This window comes from Megalobrama amblycephala, linkage group LG13 (genome assembly GCF_018812025.1).
Source record: "Megalobrama amblycephala isolate DHTTF-2021 linkage group LG13, ASM1881202v1, whole genome shotgun sequence".
Taxonomy (NCBI): Eukaryota; Metazoa; Chordata; class Actinopteri; order Cypriniformes; family Xenocyprididae; genus Megalobrama; species Megalobrama amblycephala.
Genome location: NC_063056.1, coordinates 32012833 through 32029241, shown reverse-complemented (window position 1 = coordinate 32029241; position 16409 = coordinate 32012833). Strand labels below are relative to the sequence as shown.

The 16409-nt window shown below is 38.7% G+C and overlaps 1 protein-coding gene across 10 annotated transcripts in view; it reads right to left on the bottom strand.

The window, feature by feature from the left end:
* zfpm2a (zinc finger protein, FOG family member 2a) overlaps window positions 1-16409 on the bottom strand; it is a 256881-nt gene that overhangs the window by 87393 nt on the left and 153079 nt on the right. For all 10 annotated transcript variants that reach the window (XM_048211536.1, XM_048211537.1, XM_048211533.1 and 7 more), the window contains one exon: window positions 4222-4340. In XM_048211536.1, coding sequence (XP_048067493.1) covers window positions 4222-4340 — 119 coding nt within the window. The remainder of the gene's footprint in view (window positions 1-4221; window positions 4341-16409) is intronic.

Sequence of the window (16409 nt, the reverse complement as noted above, 5' to 3'; positions counted from 1 at the left end):
CCGGACTCCTTCACAAACTAGGGTCTGGATTTGTACAAAAGATTAACATGACGGCACACGCCAGTCGATGAGTTGAATCAACTCCACAGCAACTATATAAATTTATCCACTAACCATTCAGAAACGTCCAGTTTCATTCTAAAAGTTGTAACTTCTTCCTGAGTCTCTTCATCAGTGTCTGACTCCGGTTTGAACAATGTAAGGCTGAACACCGTTACTGACAATCGTCATTTTGGCTGCGTGAGATTCTCCAGCTTTGTTGTTGTTGAGCAACCGAAGCGCAAGCTGTTAAAGCTCCGCCCTCTTCTGGAAAGGGGCCGGGAGCAACAGCTCATTTCCGTTTAAAGGGATACAAACAAAAACAGTGCGTTTTGGCTTACATCCTGAAACTTCACAGACACATTCTGGGGCCACCAGAGACTTATATTACATCTTGTGAAAAGGTGCATAATAGGCCCTCTTTAATTCACATTCATTAAATTAAAAGGAAAAAAAAATCTTCAATTGCACAATTATACACAACCCTGATATTTACTCAAAATTCACTCAAACACTAAAGCAGAAAATGTCATCCATTGACAAGGCTGTCAGTAAATTAAAACTGACAGAAAAAAGTAGAGGATACGGATCCTGCCTGGTTATCACAGCTTCTTAACAAAGCTTTTTAATTAGAGAAATGTTCATTCATTAGATGGACACGGAACTAAAAACCATACTTAACTAACTGCCATCTTGGAAGGGGCCCGTAAATCTGTAGTTCATTATTAGGCTGTTTCCAAATCAATTATTAACACTTAAAACGGACAGCGGGCTGTGAGCGGCACAGAGCTATAGGCCACAGTCCGGGTTGAGTCCAGGCCCAGTAATTACCGTGATGAAGACACCTGCTACTCAATAGCTTCGACCCAGACCAGCCGCCCGGCCCCCAGATGGCAGACATTTATGTCTGAGTGTCATTATTAATTTGTGTTAATTTGGTGGGGGTGGATGGGCTCGTCGCTCACCTGCACAGGGGCTGCTGGGTAATTGAGCTCTAATGGCCTGATTGATCGGCAGGAGAGGAGAGAGCTCGGGCGACTATCACTCAGGCACAGAGAGGAAGCGCTCTGTAGACACAGCAGTTCAAACATCCATCGGACACTGACACCACAATATATCTTAAATCAATTTGCAAGTCATTTTGGGCACATTTCAAGGAACAGCTCTGTTAAAGCAGCCCGTCTTGCAATTTTATTCACATCTTCAATCACTTCAATACCTTATTATTTTCTGACCTGGTGTATGAAATATGATAGAAAAACAGTGTCCACTTTTACACTAGGTATGATTCCCTGTTCAAATAGCTTTTGGAGATCCGCTCCAGAGTGTTAAATCAATAACTGCGATCATAGTGAGAGGCGACTCACTGAGTCGTGAATCGTTTGAATGGAACGAAGATGGATGCCATCCAGACTGGGGCATCTGAGGAGTTTCATGTGTAGAGACTGCAGAGCGTGGCATCGTAAACCCTCTGGTCTCCGCTGACTTCTCCGTACATCAGATGTGCCCTTTGCACAGATAAGCCCTCATCATGTGACCCTATCTCTGCCCCGCAGATGCCAAGATCTTCTGACTGCACTCTCTCACCAGACGGGCTACATCATTCAGTTCTAGATGCTGTCCCACTTCACCATATACAAGGGCGGACACACAAGGTTTTCTATTCGCTTTCATTCATGCACATGTAAACACTAGAGTTTTGGGGATTTTCTTCAAGCTTAAGAAAGTTAGATTTGAGAATATGTTAGGCTGCTATTACTTTAAGACCTAATGCACGGATCCAATAAACTGATACACATCTGTTTATCAACTGTTTATGTGCACATTTTAAGGGCTAGTCCACACAAACATGAAAATTCTGTCATCATTTACCTACTCTTGTGTTGTTCCAAACCTGTATGACTTTCTTTCTTTCTTCTGTGAAACACAAAAGAAAATATTTTGAAGAATGTTGGTAACTAAACAGATTCGGTTCCCCATTGACTTCCATTGTATAGACAAAAAATCCAATGCAAGTCAATGGGAACCAAAACAAATGTTTGTTACATCATTCTTCATTTTTGGGTGGACTAACCTTTTAAGACATAACTGACTGTGTTTACGTGAACACTCGTCAAGATGGGAATTTTGACATAATTTCTGTGTATCTGACTGTTCGAGCGCAATAACCAGCAAAAGAGAACTGAATTCTGGATCGAATACTGTCTGAGAGAAGTGGTTTTCTGTGTACGCAATGACCAGATTGAGTTCTTTTTCAAAGCTTATTGCGCATGATAACTTATTTAACATCAAGCACGTTTCGCACTTCATTTTGTCATTCATGTATGTTTCTTTATCGTTTTAACATGTCAGTAACTTTAGCAGTCCTGTGCTGCATGAAAATATTTATATACCGCAATATATAGGCACAATATAACAAAATCTCTATAGATACACACTTTATATCATCACCATGATTTATCGGCATAGCACACAATCCTACTTTTGACCAACTGAACTTAGAAAAGATTTTTCTAATAATATTTTTTAGAAGTGACTGAACATTCAATTGTAATAAATTACATGAAGAACACATTAAAAGCTCTTATGACTGTCCCATCAGATGCTCTGAACCAATGCTGACCCACCTCAACATGCTGAATACATTCAGTCTACTAACATTTGACATTTGAGACATCACTCTTGAATTTAGGCAGTTGCATTCAAATCCATAAACCAGCAGGCAAAAAGACACCACTTTGGGTTCAGTCCACATCATAAATCATTCTGTCTTTCCCAGATCAGGCACTAAAGAGGGTAACACAGGTCATATCACAGTGAATTGGAAATTTAACAGTGTTTAACCACCTCTAAGGGTCAACATCTATGAAGATGGAGCTTTCTTTCTAAAGACATCACACTTCATTTCAACTTCAAGAGCTTTTATACTCTTCTCTGATATTACATGTTTTAACCCTGCAGAACATCACACAATGTTTGGTTTTCTTAAATCACTGCTGACAATGTTTTTCTCTATGCTTTTAAGCAATAGTTCACATAAAAAGATTTTTTCACAAAAAGAAAAAAAAATTCTTTCCTGTTTCACTGTAAAAAATAGAGGTTCATAATTACTTAAAAGTGGGTACATTATGATTAATTGTCAATTTTGTGTGCGTTATTCCTTTAAAATATATTAGGCAATATTTTATTAAATTTAAGCAAAAAGATATTTTAATTTGTGTGCACTTTCTAGGGGTGGTACAGAGGAAAATCAACTCAAAAGCATGAGGGGAAAAAAATGATTTAATAAAGTTATAAGTTATGCGTTAGTGTAATCCCCTAGAACGGAGCCTCAAAGTCCGAACTCCTCACGGACTTTTCCTTACGTTTTAACAGGATAAATATGAGATTCGTTACAAATTTTAATAACTATTGCTTAATTAATCCACATTCAAAATGGAATGTTAAATCCTAAAGGATTCCTCTTTCCGCCTGTCTAGTTAGGTCAACACTTTCTTCTTTTCTGTTCTTTCTTTAACAGATGAAGGAACGTAGCGACAACTTGGGCCAAACTGGAAGAATCAAATCCAATCCAATCAAATCAAATTTAGTAGATAATATATCAACCAAGAGTTTAGTAATAAAATATGCACATTAAATGGTTAAAAGCACAAAGGAGGTAATTTTGAGGTTAGTTTAATGCTAGAATGTTCACGTAGCACTGGGTTATGATCTATATGTAACACAATTAACATCTGTTTATGTTCAGTAATCTTTCTCGTATGTCAATATGCAAATGATGGACTTCAAGGAAAATAAGCTTCACCCTTAATAACAAACAGCTTCATGGACTGATTTACAAATACAGAGACTCGGTTAAAGGTGAAGTGTGTGTTTTCTGCGCTAGCAGACAATTAATTTTTTAAAAACAAGTAACTTTCCTAAACCAATGCCACTGGTTCAACCAATGGTAGCTCAACTAAGCAGATTTATTACATTATTTGCTAACTGCATTCTTTAAATTGTAATGTTGACATGCATTCTTTGTAAAGCTGCTTTGAAATGATATGTATCGTGAAAAGCGCTATACAAATAAATGTGAATTGAATTGAATAGATCTTTCTATTTTAACAAAGCATTTAATTTAATTTGGTGCATCCTTCACCTTTACGCCTCGTCAATGTTTAACTTGAGATACCGTACCTGAGCATCTGTGTTTAGCTCAATTTTCCCCTCGAAAGGCCCCCATGTGGTTCCTACAGGAAGCTGCTGCCGGCTGTGAATCCGACGTTCTCCGTCTTTGTTGAACAGATCCAGTTCTCCTATGTGACAGAACAGGCCAGTCAATCAGTGTCACACAGTAAATGCTTCAAGTTGATCATAAATACATGTAGAATGAGTAAACAACTCAACATTTTTTATGCCTTTATTATTTGCGATGAGACTAAGCTGTGAGAAATACATTCAATTAATATTAAATGAGATTTAAGTGAGGGAATGCGACAGGAATAGAAACCAAATGACTGACAAAATGTCACTATTTGTGGCTGGTTAGGACAAAAATTATGACATTCAAGAAAGCAAGCAAGCAAGTAAGCAAGGAAGGAAGGAAGGAAGGAAGGAAGAAAGGAAGAAAAGGAAGATAGATAGATAGATAGATAGATAGATAGATAGATAGATAGATAGATAGATAGATAGATAGATAGATAGATAGATAGATAGATAGTTTAACCTGCTGCATTAAAGGGTTAGTTAGTTAGAAAATTCTGTCATTAATTACACACCCCCATGTCGTTCTAAACCCGTAAGACATTTGTTCAACTTCGGAACACAAATTAAGATATTTTTGATGAAATTTAAGAGCTCTCTGACTCCGCCATAGACAGCAATTTAATTACTGCTTTCAAGGCCCAGAAAGGTAGTAAAGACATCATTAAAATAGTCCATGTGACCACAGTGGTTCAACCTTAATTTTACAAAGCCTCGTGTGCAAAAAAATGACTTTATTTAACAATTTCTTCTCTTCCCTGTCATTCTCCTACATTGTTGATGTTGTACACACAGTGCAGCGCTTTCTGGTTCTACGTCAGAACACCGGATCATTATTTGCCGGCTCCTGCGTCAGCATCACATGCAGGTGTCGTGGTGTTCACACGAACAGCGTCAGCCAACACTAAGAGGCCGTTCACACAGAACGCGTTTTTCTACTCCAATGCGCTACTTTCCCATTGTTTTTCTATGTAAACACACGCTTGACGCACGTGCATGACCGTTACGCTCGCGTCTTTTGCAGCGCCTCTCACGAGCGCCGCGTTTTTAAGACGCCGTGTCAAGTTAAAAGAATTTCAACTTTTGCATGCAGCGCCGCTCATCAATGTCAGTTCCAAAACAGTGGACCAATCAGAAAAACTCGGAGGCGGGGCAAGCGTTGCCAGCTTCGGTTTACTGTAGCAAGTTGGCATGACAACTGTTTTATTTGACGGCAACATGGCGGAGGAGGCGCTCATTATTATCTTATTTTCTTTTTTTTTTCCATGTCAAAACTTGTATCTGTCAATTCTGCTGTTTGCTTATTTCTATTATTTCTATTATTGTCGTTATTGCCTCACGTCTTAAAAGCGCGTCTCGAGACCCTCGCGTTCTACGCTGTGCTTTTTTTAAAACCACTCCTGAGCGCCGCGTCTCGCGTTTTTAGACGCAAAGACACGTTCTGTGTGAAGCTAAGTCGGCCCCTAAGTCGGCATTCTGATGTTAAACCTGAAACCGCTGCACTGTGTGTACAACGTCAACAGCCTAGGAGTCTGACAGGGAAGAGAAGAAATTGTCATTTTTTGTGCAGAAAAAGTATTCTCATCACTTCATAAAAATTAAGGTTGAATCACTGTAGTCACATGGACTATTTTAACAATGTCTTTACTACCTTTCTGGGCCTTAAAAGTGGTAATTAAATTGCTGTCTATGGAGAGGTCAGACAGCTCTCAGATTTCATCAGAACTATCTTAATTTGTGTTCCGAAGATGAACAAAGGTCTTACGGGTGAGGAACAACATGAGAGTGCATAATTAATGACAGAATTTTCATTTTTGGGTGAACTAACCCTTTAATACAGAATTAAATGCATATGCGATCACAGTTTCATTGCTAGAAGTCTCTGTTTTATATATAAAAAAAACAATTATTTGAGCATCATAGTGTGTTTTCCTGCCTCCTCCAGCAAGAGCCTGTAGTATTTGATACAGACTCCAGCACCTGTTCTCAGAGCTGATGGCGATCAGATGGAGCGTATCACACTGCTGGGATGCTAACTCCTCTTGAAAGAGCGTCTTTCGCTCTCTGATAAAACCTCGCTGAGATGTTACAGGCTTACGGACTGGCAGCGTGGGCTCTATTTCTGTTTTTCCAGGAAGGGGGCCGAGGCCTCTTGTTAGTGCCGCGCTGAGCTCGGAGTTAATTAACCGTGTCACGGGATAGCACAGCTAGCCCTGCGAGTTCCCCGAGCGCTGCTATCTAATCAGTTAGATTTTGTGTGCTTTTTTAGGACAGTGATTAATCAAACAGTTATTATAATAGACTGCCTGGTCATGACTCTCATCTCTCGAGGGCTAGGGGGCTCTTGTCACGAGGATCTCAAGAGCAGACTTCCGGCTGGTTTTCATGGCGATGTTGAGAGCTTTTTGGGGCCGACCTGCGACGGAGGGAGATTTATCCCTCTGAGCTTGAGTGCTATCTGCTTTATCTTACTGCGAGCATCCTGTTCGGCTGTGTCACAACACTCATAACAACAGTAGAGCGCTTTACAGTGAGACGGTGACTGAGAATCTGTACCACATTGAACATATTTGCGTCAACTGTTCGCAAAGCTCAGATGTTTCTCATAAAATTTTAAAAAAATTCACAAATGAGACAAAATGTATAGCATTGCCCACACTATAGAAAAGGTTGTTTATAGTGGAAAAAGCTTCTTTAGATTATTAAAATGTTCTTCACACTAAGAAATAATGGATCTTTTCACTGAAAGGTTCTTTGGGGAACCAAAAATGGTTCTTCTATTACATCACTTAAAAAAATCTCTGACTTTTGAATTACAGACTTTGGTAACTTGGGAAATTGGAGTCTCACAGTTTGAGACATTGATGAGATATCTTCTGAAACTCTCAGAAGAAACATCTGAGAAGCAGTATACTTTAGCATTTGTTCTCATATCTAGGAACAGAGACATTAAAGAGACATCATTTGTGATTTTGAATGCAGTCAGAAATTGTCTGGAACACTCGCACACAACAAAGGTGTTTCTGTAGTGCAGCATTTTTCGTGACCTGTGCTAAATAAAATCCTGTTAGAAGATGATCTTCAGCATGGTCTTTGTTGGCTGAAAGCAGTACAGTGCTGACTGAACTTTAAAATGACCTATTCAGTTGTGTTTCTCACTGCAGATATCAGCTGTGTATCTTTGACATACTAACACGCTAGTCTGCTTGTATGGAAATTCCCCTGCGACTGAAGAAACATCACAGTACATCCTAGACGTCTGCTAAATATCACAACAATGCATGACAGACACCAGTAAGCACAAATGAGAATTAAATAAGCAGCATAAAATAATAAAGCATTTTGGAAATGTATTATGGTAAATTAATATTATGGTTTGTACTAGAATGATCTTTGACAGAAAAAAAAAAAACATTATTAGGGATGCACCAATATTAATATTCTGCTTGTTAATGATAAGCTGATATTTATTTTAAAGGGGACCTACTATGTCCCCTTTTACAAGATGTAAAATAAGTCTCTGATGTCCCCAGAGTGTGTACGTGAAGTTTTAGCTCAAAATACCCCACAGATAACTTTTTATAGCATGTTAAAATTGCCACTTTTTGGGGGTGATCAAAAACGTGCCATTTCAGTGTGTGCCCTTTAAATGCAAATGAGCTGCTGCGCTCTGCCTAAAAGGGCGGAGCTTCAAGAGCTGATTCTCCGGTGTCAGGATTCAGTCAGGACGCACTATATGTCAGAAACTGCGAATATATGCTGCATGGAGATAGAACAGGTATAGTTTAATTTAATTATGGCAAGTGTGCATTAAAATATTATCCATAAACTCTCTCTCTCCTTTGCATTATCATCAACATACATAGTGAAGTACACAGAAACACTCGTTACAACTAACAGTAAACAAATATATAAAGACCTTATGCCTTTTCAGGTGGTGCTAAATAACTGGTTAAATTTATATCCGTAAATCTCAGATGAACTGTAATAAAGTGCTCTCACCTTCATTACTGCAGTATCTAGCATAATTCTGAAGACTGTAAGCTGGATCACAAACAGTTTGTACTGATCTATCCTTGAGTAACATATTTTTAACACAACCTCTGTTTTGTATTGTCCCTTTGTATTGACATTCGTTCACAAAGCAGTCCGGTGTGAAATGATTCGCGCAAGACATAAACGAATTTCGCTAGAGTTGAGGGAGCATTTTCTTCACAAACAAAATGAATCCACCTTGTCTTCAGCAGCTCAGATTTCAGGAGTAACTGGAGAGAACTATGTGGATTAATCCACCAGCTACAGAACACCTAAAACGCTTGGGAGACATTCTCGTCAGTGCAGCAATGGCGGACTGTGTACAACTCACTGTGAACTCGCTCAGGTTCTATGTTAAAACAGCAGTATATGTCAACATTCGTGGGCGGGGCCTGAGGCTAATGTGATGTCACATTGCCAGGAACCTGCAAACAGCTTGTTCAGAGACACTGCAATGATTTATGGGGATTAAAAAAAAAGGAGTGGTCGAATTTTTTATTATTATAGGGTGGTTGTGTACACACACTGCCAGCACACATTTATATCCAAACACCATGCAAAAGTGAATTTTGCATAATAGGTCCCCTTTAATGCTACAATTCTGCTCATAAGTTTACATACCCCTTGCAGAATAAGCAAGATGATAATAATGTATAGTACAATATAGTTATAGTGACAATGTATAGTATAAATATATAGCACAAAACATTATAATGTACAGTATGAAAAATCTATATCCATTGTAGGATTTGCTAAAGGTTATATTTTTAAATATGAATTTTTAAAGATTAATTTTAAATGAGTATTAGATGATGACAAAGGTAATCTAAATGTAAAAATAGAAAAAAAAATTCCATTACATACCAATATATTATGCTTCCATTGTCTTTATATAAATACCTGTTCGCAATTCACAAAATTTAAATTGTTTAGGTTCTTTAACTCTTTCCGCTATTGACAGAATTTTCCGTCATTTATGACACAACGATTCCCTGCCATTGGCGTAATTTTCCGCCATTTATGACACAACGTGTCCCAGCCATTGATGGAATTTTCCGGCAATCCATGTTCTCACTGTTATATGGTAGTGGGCACTATTAATCATCTTCTGAAAGACTACAGAATCTCCGAGCAAAGAAGGAGCAGAAGCGATAAGCGATAAAAGCATCGCTTACGCACATGTAAGCTAACGCGATCATCAAACATTCAACATATAAATAGACACTGCCTAACGTTACCAAATAAAATGTCAAACCCACAAAGTGGTACAGGACTGCGCAAGCTTTGGGGGTGTTGATTGACCCGATCTACTCCATGTTTTGATCATCGACCATGCTAAATTAATATGGCAATCATTCAGTACTATGGTAAATATCAAAACACCATGGTATTACCGGACAACTTTTTATAAGAGTATGAAACGCTGCTTGTGAAACCATACTTGTATACGTTCAAAGAATTACTTTCCTTATTTCCTGCAACGCGTGATTCTCCAGTGCTAATGCCTTCATTCCATGTTATGGAGTTCAGCAGAGATAGTGGTAGAATTTAGGAGGCGGGGGGTCTCTCTGAAGCCTGTCGTGTTCCTGCAAGCCTGTTGGAAGGTGGGGAACCTCATTAAAGGGAAATAATTAAGCGTTGGAGCGCAGCTGGTCCACATCACAGGCAGGCTAAATCTATGCTAGCCCACCACTGCTTGATGTGCTCTGTTCCTACTCTGATAAGACCTCGTGACCTTTCGCCATGATCGCACAAGTTTCTCTTTAGCCCGCCCTGACACTTTCGCTGAAGTCCTCAGCGCATCCCATGCTGGGGTGAATGAGGAAGGCGTGCTGCACGAGGATATCTGAAGTTCGAACGCTGGTAAGTATGAACATGCCAGTCGTCCGCGGAGCTTTCCAAGCCACGTCTCGAAACCTCACGTCCCAGCTGGCTCGTCCCAGCTGTTACCGATACGACACGAGCCCGAGAGGCAAGAGGACGACATACGGCTCTGGGTGCGTAATGAGCCAGCTTGCCACCGTCGCCATGTTTGCCACAAGCGTTTAGATGTTGACTCGCCATAGATTACGAGATCAAGATGTACAGTTGCAGATTATCCCCTCGGATCTGGCACGAATGGCCATGAATGCTGGCTGTGCTGCTCGATTACTGACATGCATGTACTTTTTATCTAGATTTTCCACGAGTCAAACATAAACAATCAGTGTTTTATCAATAACAAATGTGTTTGAGATGCGTCACCAAATTTAGAGTTTAGAGCCTGACATACACAATGAGGGACAGTGGCTCATTGTATGGCTAATAAAAACTATTATGAATCAGTTCATGGAATATAGTTTATATTTCATAAGTTGCCATTAGGGCTGCACAACGATTAATCGCAACTAATCGTTGTGCAGCCCTAGTTGCCATATATTTCAGATTTTATTTTATTATTACTTTGTTTTATTTTAGATAAAGTGCCAATGCAAAATTAGAACCAAAATTGTTCAAAAAACATAAAAAATGCTAACAAAAACATTATTCTGTCAGGACCACTATCATCAAATATGATTGATAATTGCATAGAGTTTGTATTGGCGGTATGGTTCTGTTCTGGGCAAGAACTCCCTGTGCATCCATGCAGCCTAGCATGGATAAGAGCAGGGAGAGCTGCAATAACCCCCCTAGGGTAAACAGAACAGAACCAATATATGCAGATATAATTAATGTCAATAATTTAATATGTACACATATTTCAAGAATTAGTTTGATTCAGGGGAATCATAAGGCCAATCCTGACTGAAGAGAGTAGGAGCTGGGGATGGAGGAGGGTAATTAGCTCCTGAGAATCCAATAGCTGCTGATAATGAACTGAAAAGCTTATATACGGATGCTGTGATAGGCGTCATATTCTATAGGTAGACGTGAGTCAGCTGATGCGAGCATGACTGACGTGACCTGCCAGAACTGACGCTAACACTGGATTTAAATTCAACGGGAATATTTAGTTTTTTATGGTTGTTTACTATGCTAACTTTACTAGTCCAGATTGGTGAACGTCATTTTACCAAGTAGAACATGTTCCTGGATCAACATTATTGGTTGAATCTGATCAACCAATCAGATTTATGGGATAGATTTACAGATAATTTCCAGTTTAGGCTAAAAACAAGGGTTAGGTGCTTCTACACCATTCTCATTCACCTATCATTTCCCTCTGACTTAGGGATAAGTTATGGGTAGGGTTAGGTTTAGAGGTAGGGATAGGGTTAGGACTATGTTATTGGACAGGAATGTTGTCTTACTTGGCAAAATCACCAAATAAGATTATGTAGTTACCATGACAAAAGGGTCAGGAAATACTAAAACTAAAAAGTTTTTAAATTAGCACATTATTGAAAACAATGCTGTCAGACATTTTGAAAATTAAGTATAAAATATTTAAGTATAATGAGTTGAATTGATTTTACAGTCCCTTATTATGTAAAGTAACGTGAAGGCCAAGTATGGTAACCCATACTCAGAATTTGTCCTCTGCATTTAACCCATCCAAGTTAGTCCACACACATAAGGAGTAGTGAGTAGTGAACACACACACTGCAAACTGTGGATACCCATCCGGAGCAGTGGCCAGCCATTTTGCTGCAGCGCCAGAGGAGTGATTGGGGGTTAGGTGCCTTGCTCAAGGGCACCTCAGTCATGAGCCATTAAGGATGGAAGAGAGCGCTGTTCATTAACTACCCCACCTACGTATTCCTGTCAGTACTGAGAACCCACAACCTTCGGGTTACACATATTATAACCCAAGCTGGTTTGCTGGTCTTACCTGTTGACCCAGTTTAGTTAGGTTGTCTGATGTTTAGTTTTAAGTGTCTTTTTTGGCACTTGTCAGAAAGTCAGGATTGGAAACCAGCTGGTCAACCAACTAAACCTGCTAAACAACAAGTTTAGTCAGGCTGGGAGACCAGTTAAACCAGCTAAGACCATTAAACCAGCTGTTTCTTCAGAAGGGTTTAGCCTTGTTTTTCCCTGTGGTCTGCGGTCATTACCAGAACAAACTGCGGCTCATTTTAGGGTCACAACCCATTAGGTGAGTATCACTGAAACAGAAATTGCAAGATCAGTTTAGTAGTGGTAATGAAGCATCCCCAGGCAGAGCTCACAGGTCGAAACACCCAAAAGCTCTCTCATCAACCAGGCCTGAAATGCCACCATCTTGGCACGGAGGAGCTGTTGATATGAGTGAAGAGAACTCCATCCCCCCGTCCCTCCACTCCTCCCTAGATAAGATCATCTGTCGCTCTTCTCCGGGGTCCGCTCCCCCTCACCACAGATCCCTGGCAGAACCATGAATGTCCCTTTTGTGTGCACAGATCTTTCTCTGATAGCCTCAAAAAGATGCTGCACGCGGCAACTGTTTGTTTCCCCCTGTGACGGAGGGAAGATGGGGGATTGGGGTGGGGGCACCACGTCTCCAACCTCTAAAATACAGATAAAAACTAAACAAGAAAATAAGTTTTTAGGAACCAACTAAGACAAAACTACAATGTCACAGCACAGAAAGAGAAAGAAACAACCTTTTGAGAGGAAAAAGGTACTTTTACAAACACCAAACAAATACATTTTTGAAAAGATGTTCCCCTGTAGTCAATACTTGTATCCCGTAAAACTAATCTTTGATCACCGAAATAGCATATTTAAACCTTTTTTCCTGTGAAAATAATGTATTCATGCCTTAAAATAGCTTACATGTAACTCTGGATCTGAGGATCCATGAATATGCAAATTAGTCTCCGCCCCCACTCACTCGCCGAAGCTCAGAATACCTGATCCACTCGGTCAAGTTTACTGTAATTGATTTAATTCAGCCATATATGTTTGAACCAGAAACTGATTCAAAAGAAGAGGAAGAGTAAATTATACAGGCTCATCTACAATTCAGTTTATCAGAATGGTAACATCTCTACAACACTGGACACATAACGGTAATTGATATTAGTTACCAAACAACTAATAATGTGTTGCTAATGTTACACAAACCATGTTCCTGTTCGATGTCCCGGGTCGATAAAGACCTGAGGTATATGTTTAAGGGTTAGAAACATATAACAATGCCACTAGCGATGAATAAATTACACAAATCACCTTTAAGTGATAAAGTATTTTACCCAAAATTTCTTTTTTTAATAGTCATCTTTAAACACTTGCACTTCAGAAATGATCTGGATCAGATCAAAATGGATGCTTTAAAAAGAAGGTCACATGAATTTGTCGAATTGTCGTGTTCGAAGGTACAGATGCCCATCAGCCATGTGTGACAAAACAGGAGTCACATATCAAGATCTACAGCAGCTTATGAACCAAATGAACATACTGTGAGGGGCATGTGTAGAGAAATGGAGAGCTCAGTATCACTCCACAAAAGGTGCAGGAGCTCTGAAGGAGATATGTGATCTGAAATTTTACAGCTGAAGGAGAAATGTCAGAGCGCTTCGATAAGAGAGCGATGAACTTTCCTCCACCCCCCTCCAACCCCCCATTATCAGCTAGAAGAGAAGCAAATGCATCATTTTTATCCCACGGCTTTACCATTATCTCCTCGGCAGACACTTGTTTTAAAACACACGAGGACCTTTTTACCTTGCTCGCTCTCTCTCGCACACACACACACACACACACACACACACACTCTCTCTCTCTCTCTCTCTCTCTCTCTTAATAAACTAACCTCTTACTAAAAGGTTGGAACTATTCTGAGAACATGCATTATTTATGATAGAAGAAACTGTCTGTCATTCACTTATAAAAAAGTACTGAAATCACAAGGTAATATCAAAAGTTTGGAGTCTGTAAGATTTTTTTTTTTTTTAAATAAATGAATACTTTATTAAAAAAAAAATCGATCAAAAGTGACAATGAAGAAATGTATAAAGTTACAAAAGATTTATATTTACAACAAATGCTGTTCTTTTAGACTTTCTATTGATCAAAGAATTCTGAATAAAATGTCACCCTGGACCACAAAAACAGTCATAAGGGTCAATTTATCACATGAAAGTTGAACAAATAAGCTTTCCATTGGTGTATGGTTTGTTAGGATGGTACAATATTTGACCAAGATACAACTATTTGAAAATCTGGAATCTGAGGGTGCAAAAAAAAAAATCAAAATACTGAGAAAATCGCCTTTAAAGTTGTCCAAATCAAGTCCTTAGCAATGCATATCCACTCACAAAAATACATTTTTGATATATTTAGGGTAAGAAATTTACAAAATATCTTCATGGAACATGATCTTTACTTAATATCCTAATGATTTTTGGCATAAAAGAAAAATCGATAATTCTGACCCATACAATGTATTGTTGGCTATTGCTACAAATATACCCGTGCGACTTATGTGTTTTGTGGTCCAGGGTCACAAATATAAAGCAGCACAACTGTTTTTAACATTGATGATAATAAGAAATGTTTCTTAAGCAGCAAATCAGCATATTAGAATGATTCCTGTAGGATCATGACACTGAAGAATGGAGTGATGATGCTAAAAAATTCAGCTTTGACATCACAGGAATAAATGATATTTTAAAAGAAAAGAAAAGAAAAGAAAAAACAGTTATTTTAAATTGTAATGATATTTCACTACCATATTTTTGATCAAATAAATGTAGCCTATGTCAGCATAAGAGACTTTAAAAAACATTAATAAATCTTATCGACCCCAAACTTTGTATAACATGAAGGATTTGTACTTGCTAAGCACTAAATGTAAGTAAATAAATAAAAAGGTGAATAAATAAACAAATAAATAAAAGATACTTGTCAATATCAAGAAACCTGAAGTGCAACATAAAACTGCAAAAAATAATAGAAAACTGGATTATTAAATTATTAAATTAAATAAATACATATATAAAAAATAATCATGCAAAATACAATTTCATGGCTTGTAATTTGCACCCTTTTTTTCTTAGTTTCCTAATAAGTGACAAAAAAAAAAAAAATTTTTACCCAGTAACTATCATGGTACTGAATTATCATTTTTCAGTATCATAGTATTTACATCATAATCCAGTGTGATTCAGGGAAAATACCATGGTACAAAAGAGAACTAGTAAAACATTTATATTCTATTATATAACGAAAAAAAATGTGATTTACTTTTTTATATAAATTTTTATGTATTTTTTGTTTAAAAATATTTAAAAATGTATTTACTCATGCAGAATACTGATGCACAACGGAGAAAGAAGCTTCAAATGCTGTAGTTAAGATATCTAGCAGCAGTTAAACCTTGATCATTTCCTCCAGCTCATTTCGATCAAAACCTGAGCAAAGTCATTCCGACAACAATCTCCACAGCTTCTTTCCCCTTCTGTCACTCTGAATGATAGGACACAGAAGATTAGACGTAAACTTGAGGAAGATGCCCTATCTGAATCTAGAGGAGACTTTTTCCAGCTAACAAATTTGATAGTCAGAGATGTGTTACAAATCTCAGTGCTCATGTGGGATATAATTCCTCTTTCTCCTGTCAGCATGGACTGACTAATGGTGCCTGCACTCACTGGAAATGCTCACAAATGCTTTGAATTATGGGAATGCTGCTTTCTGCCCCTCTGAAAGAATCTCAAGGCGTTCCTGTTGATATGAAGGAGAACGTTCGGATATATTGCGCTTCCACAAAACGCACACACTTATCGGCGGGTGTGTTAATAACTACCGAGCTCCCGGGTCACACAATAGCTCACGTATCTCCCACACGTTTGTTTTTATGCTGCATTTACAGGTGCTGTTTTTCTCCAGTGGCTCGAGCGGGTCATTAGCTCTATCCGCAGCCACCCCTCCAGTCAATTACCACATTTCAAACTTTCCTCCAGCACAAATCCGGCCGCTCCTGCCTTGCCTGACCCAGTTGTCTTTTGTGAGGAGGTCTTAGCTCCAGCAGTTTGACAGTCAACAGATAAGATGGATTAAGTTTTTTTTCCCCCTCTCCCCTTCTCTCTCTCATCCGGTTTTGATATAAACGGCGTAAAAGCAGGTTAAATCAGTCACTTTCAGGAGGAGTTTTTAAATGGCTGGAGATAGAGGGTGATAAAAGG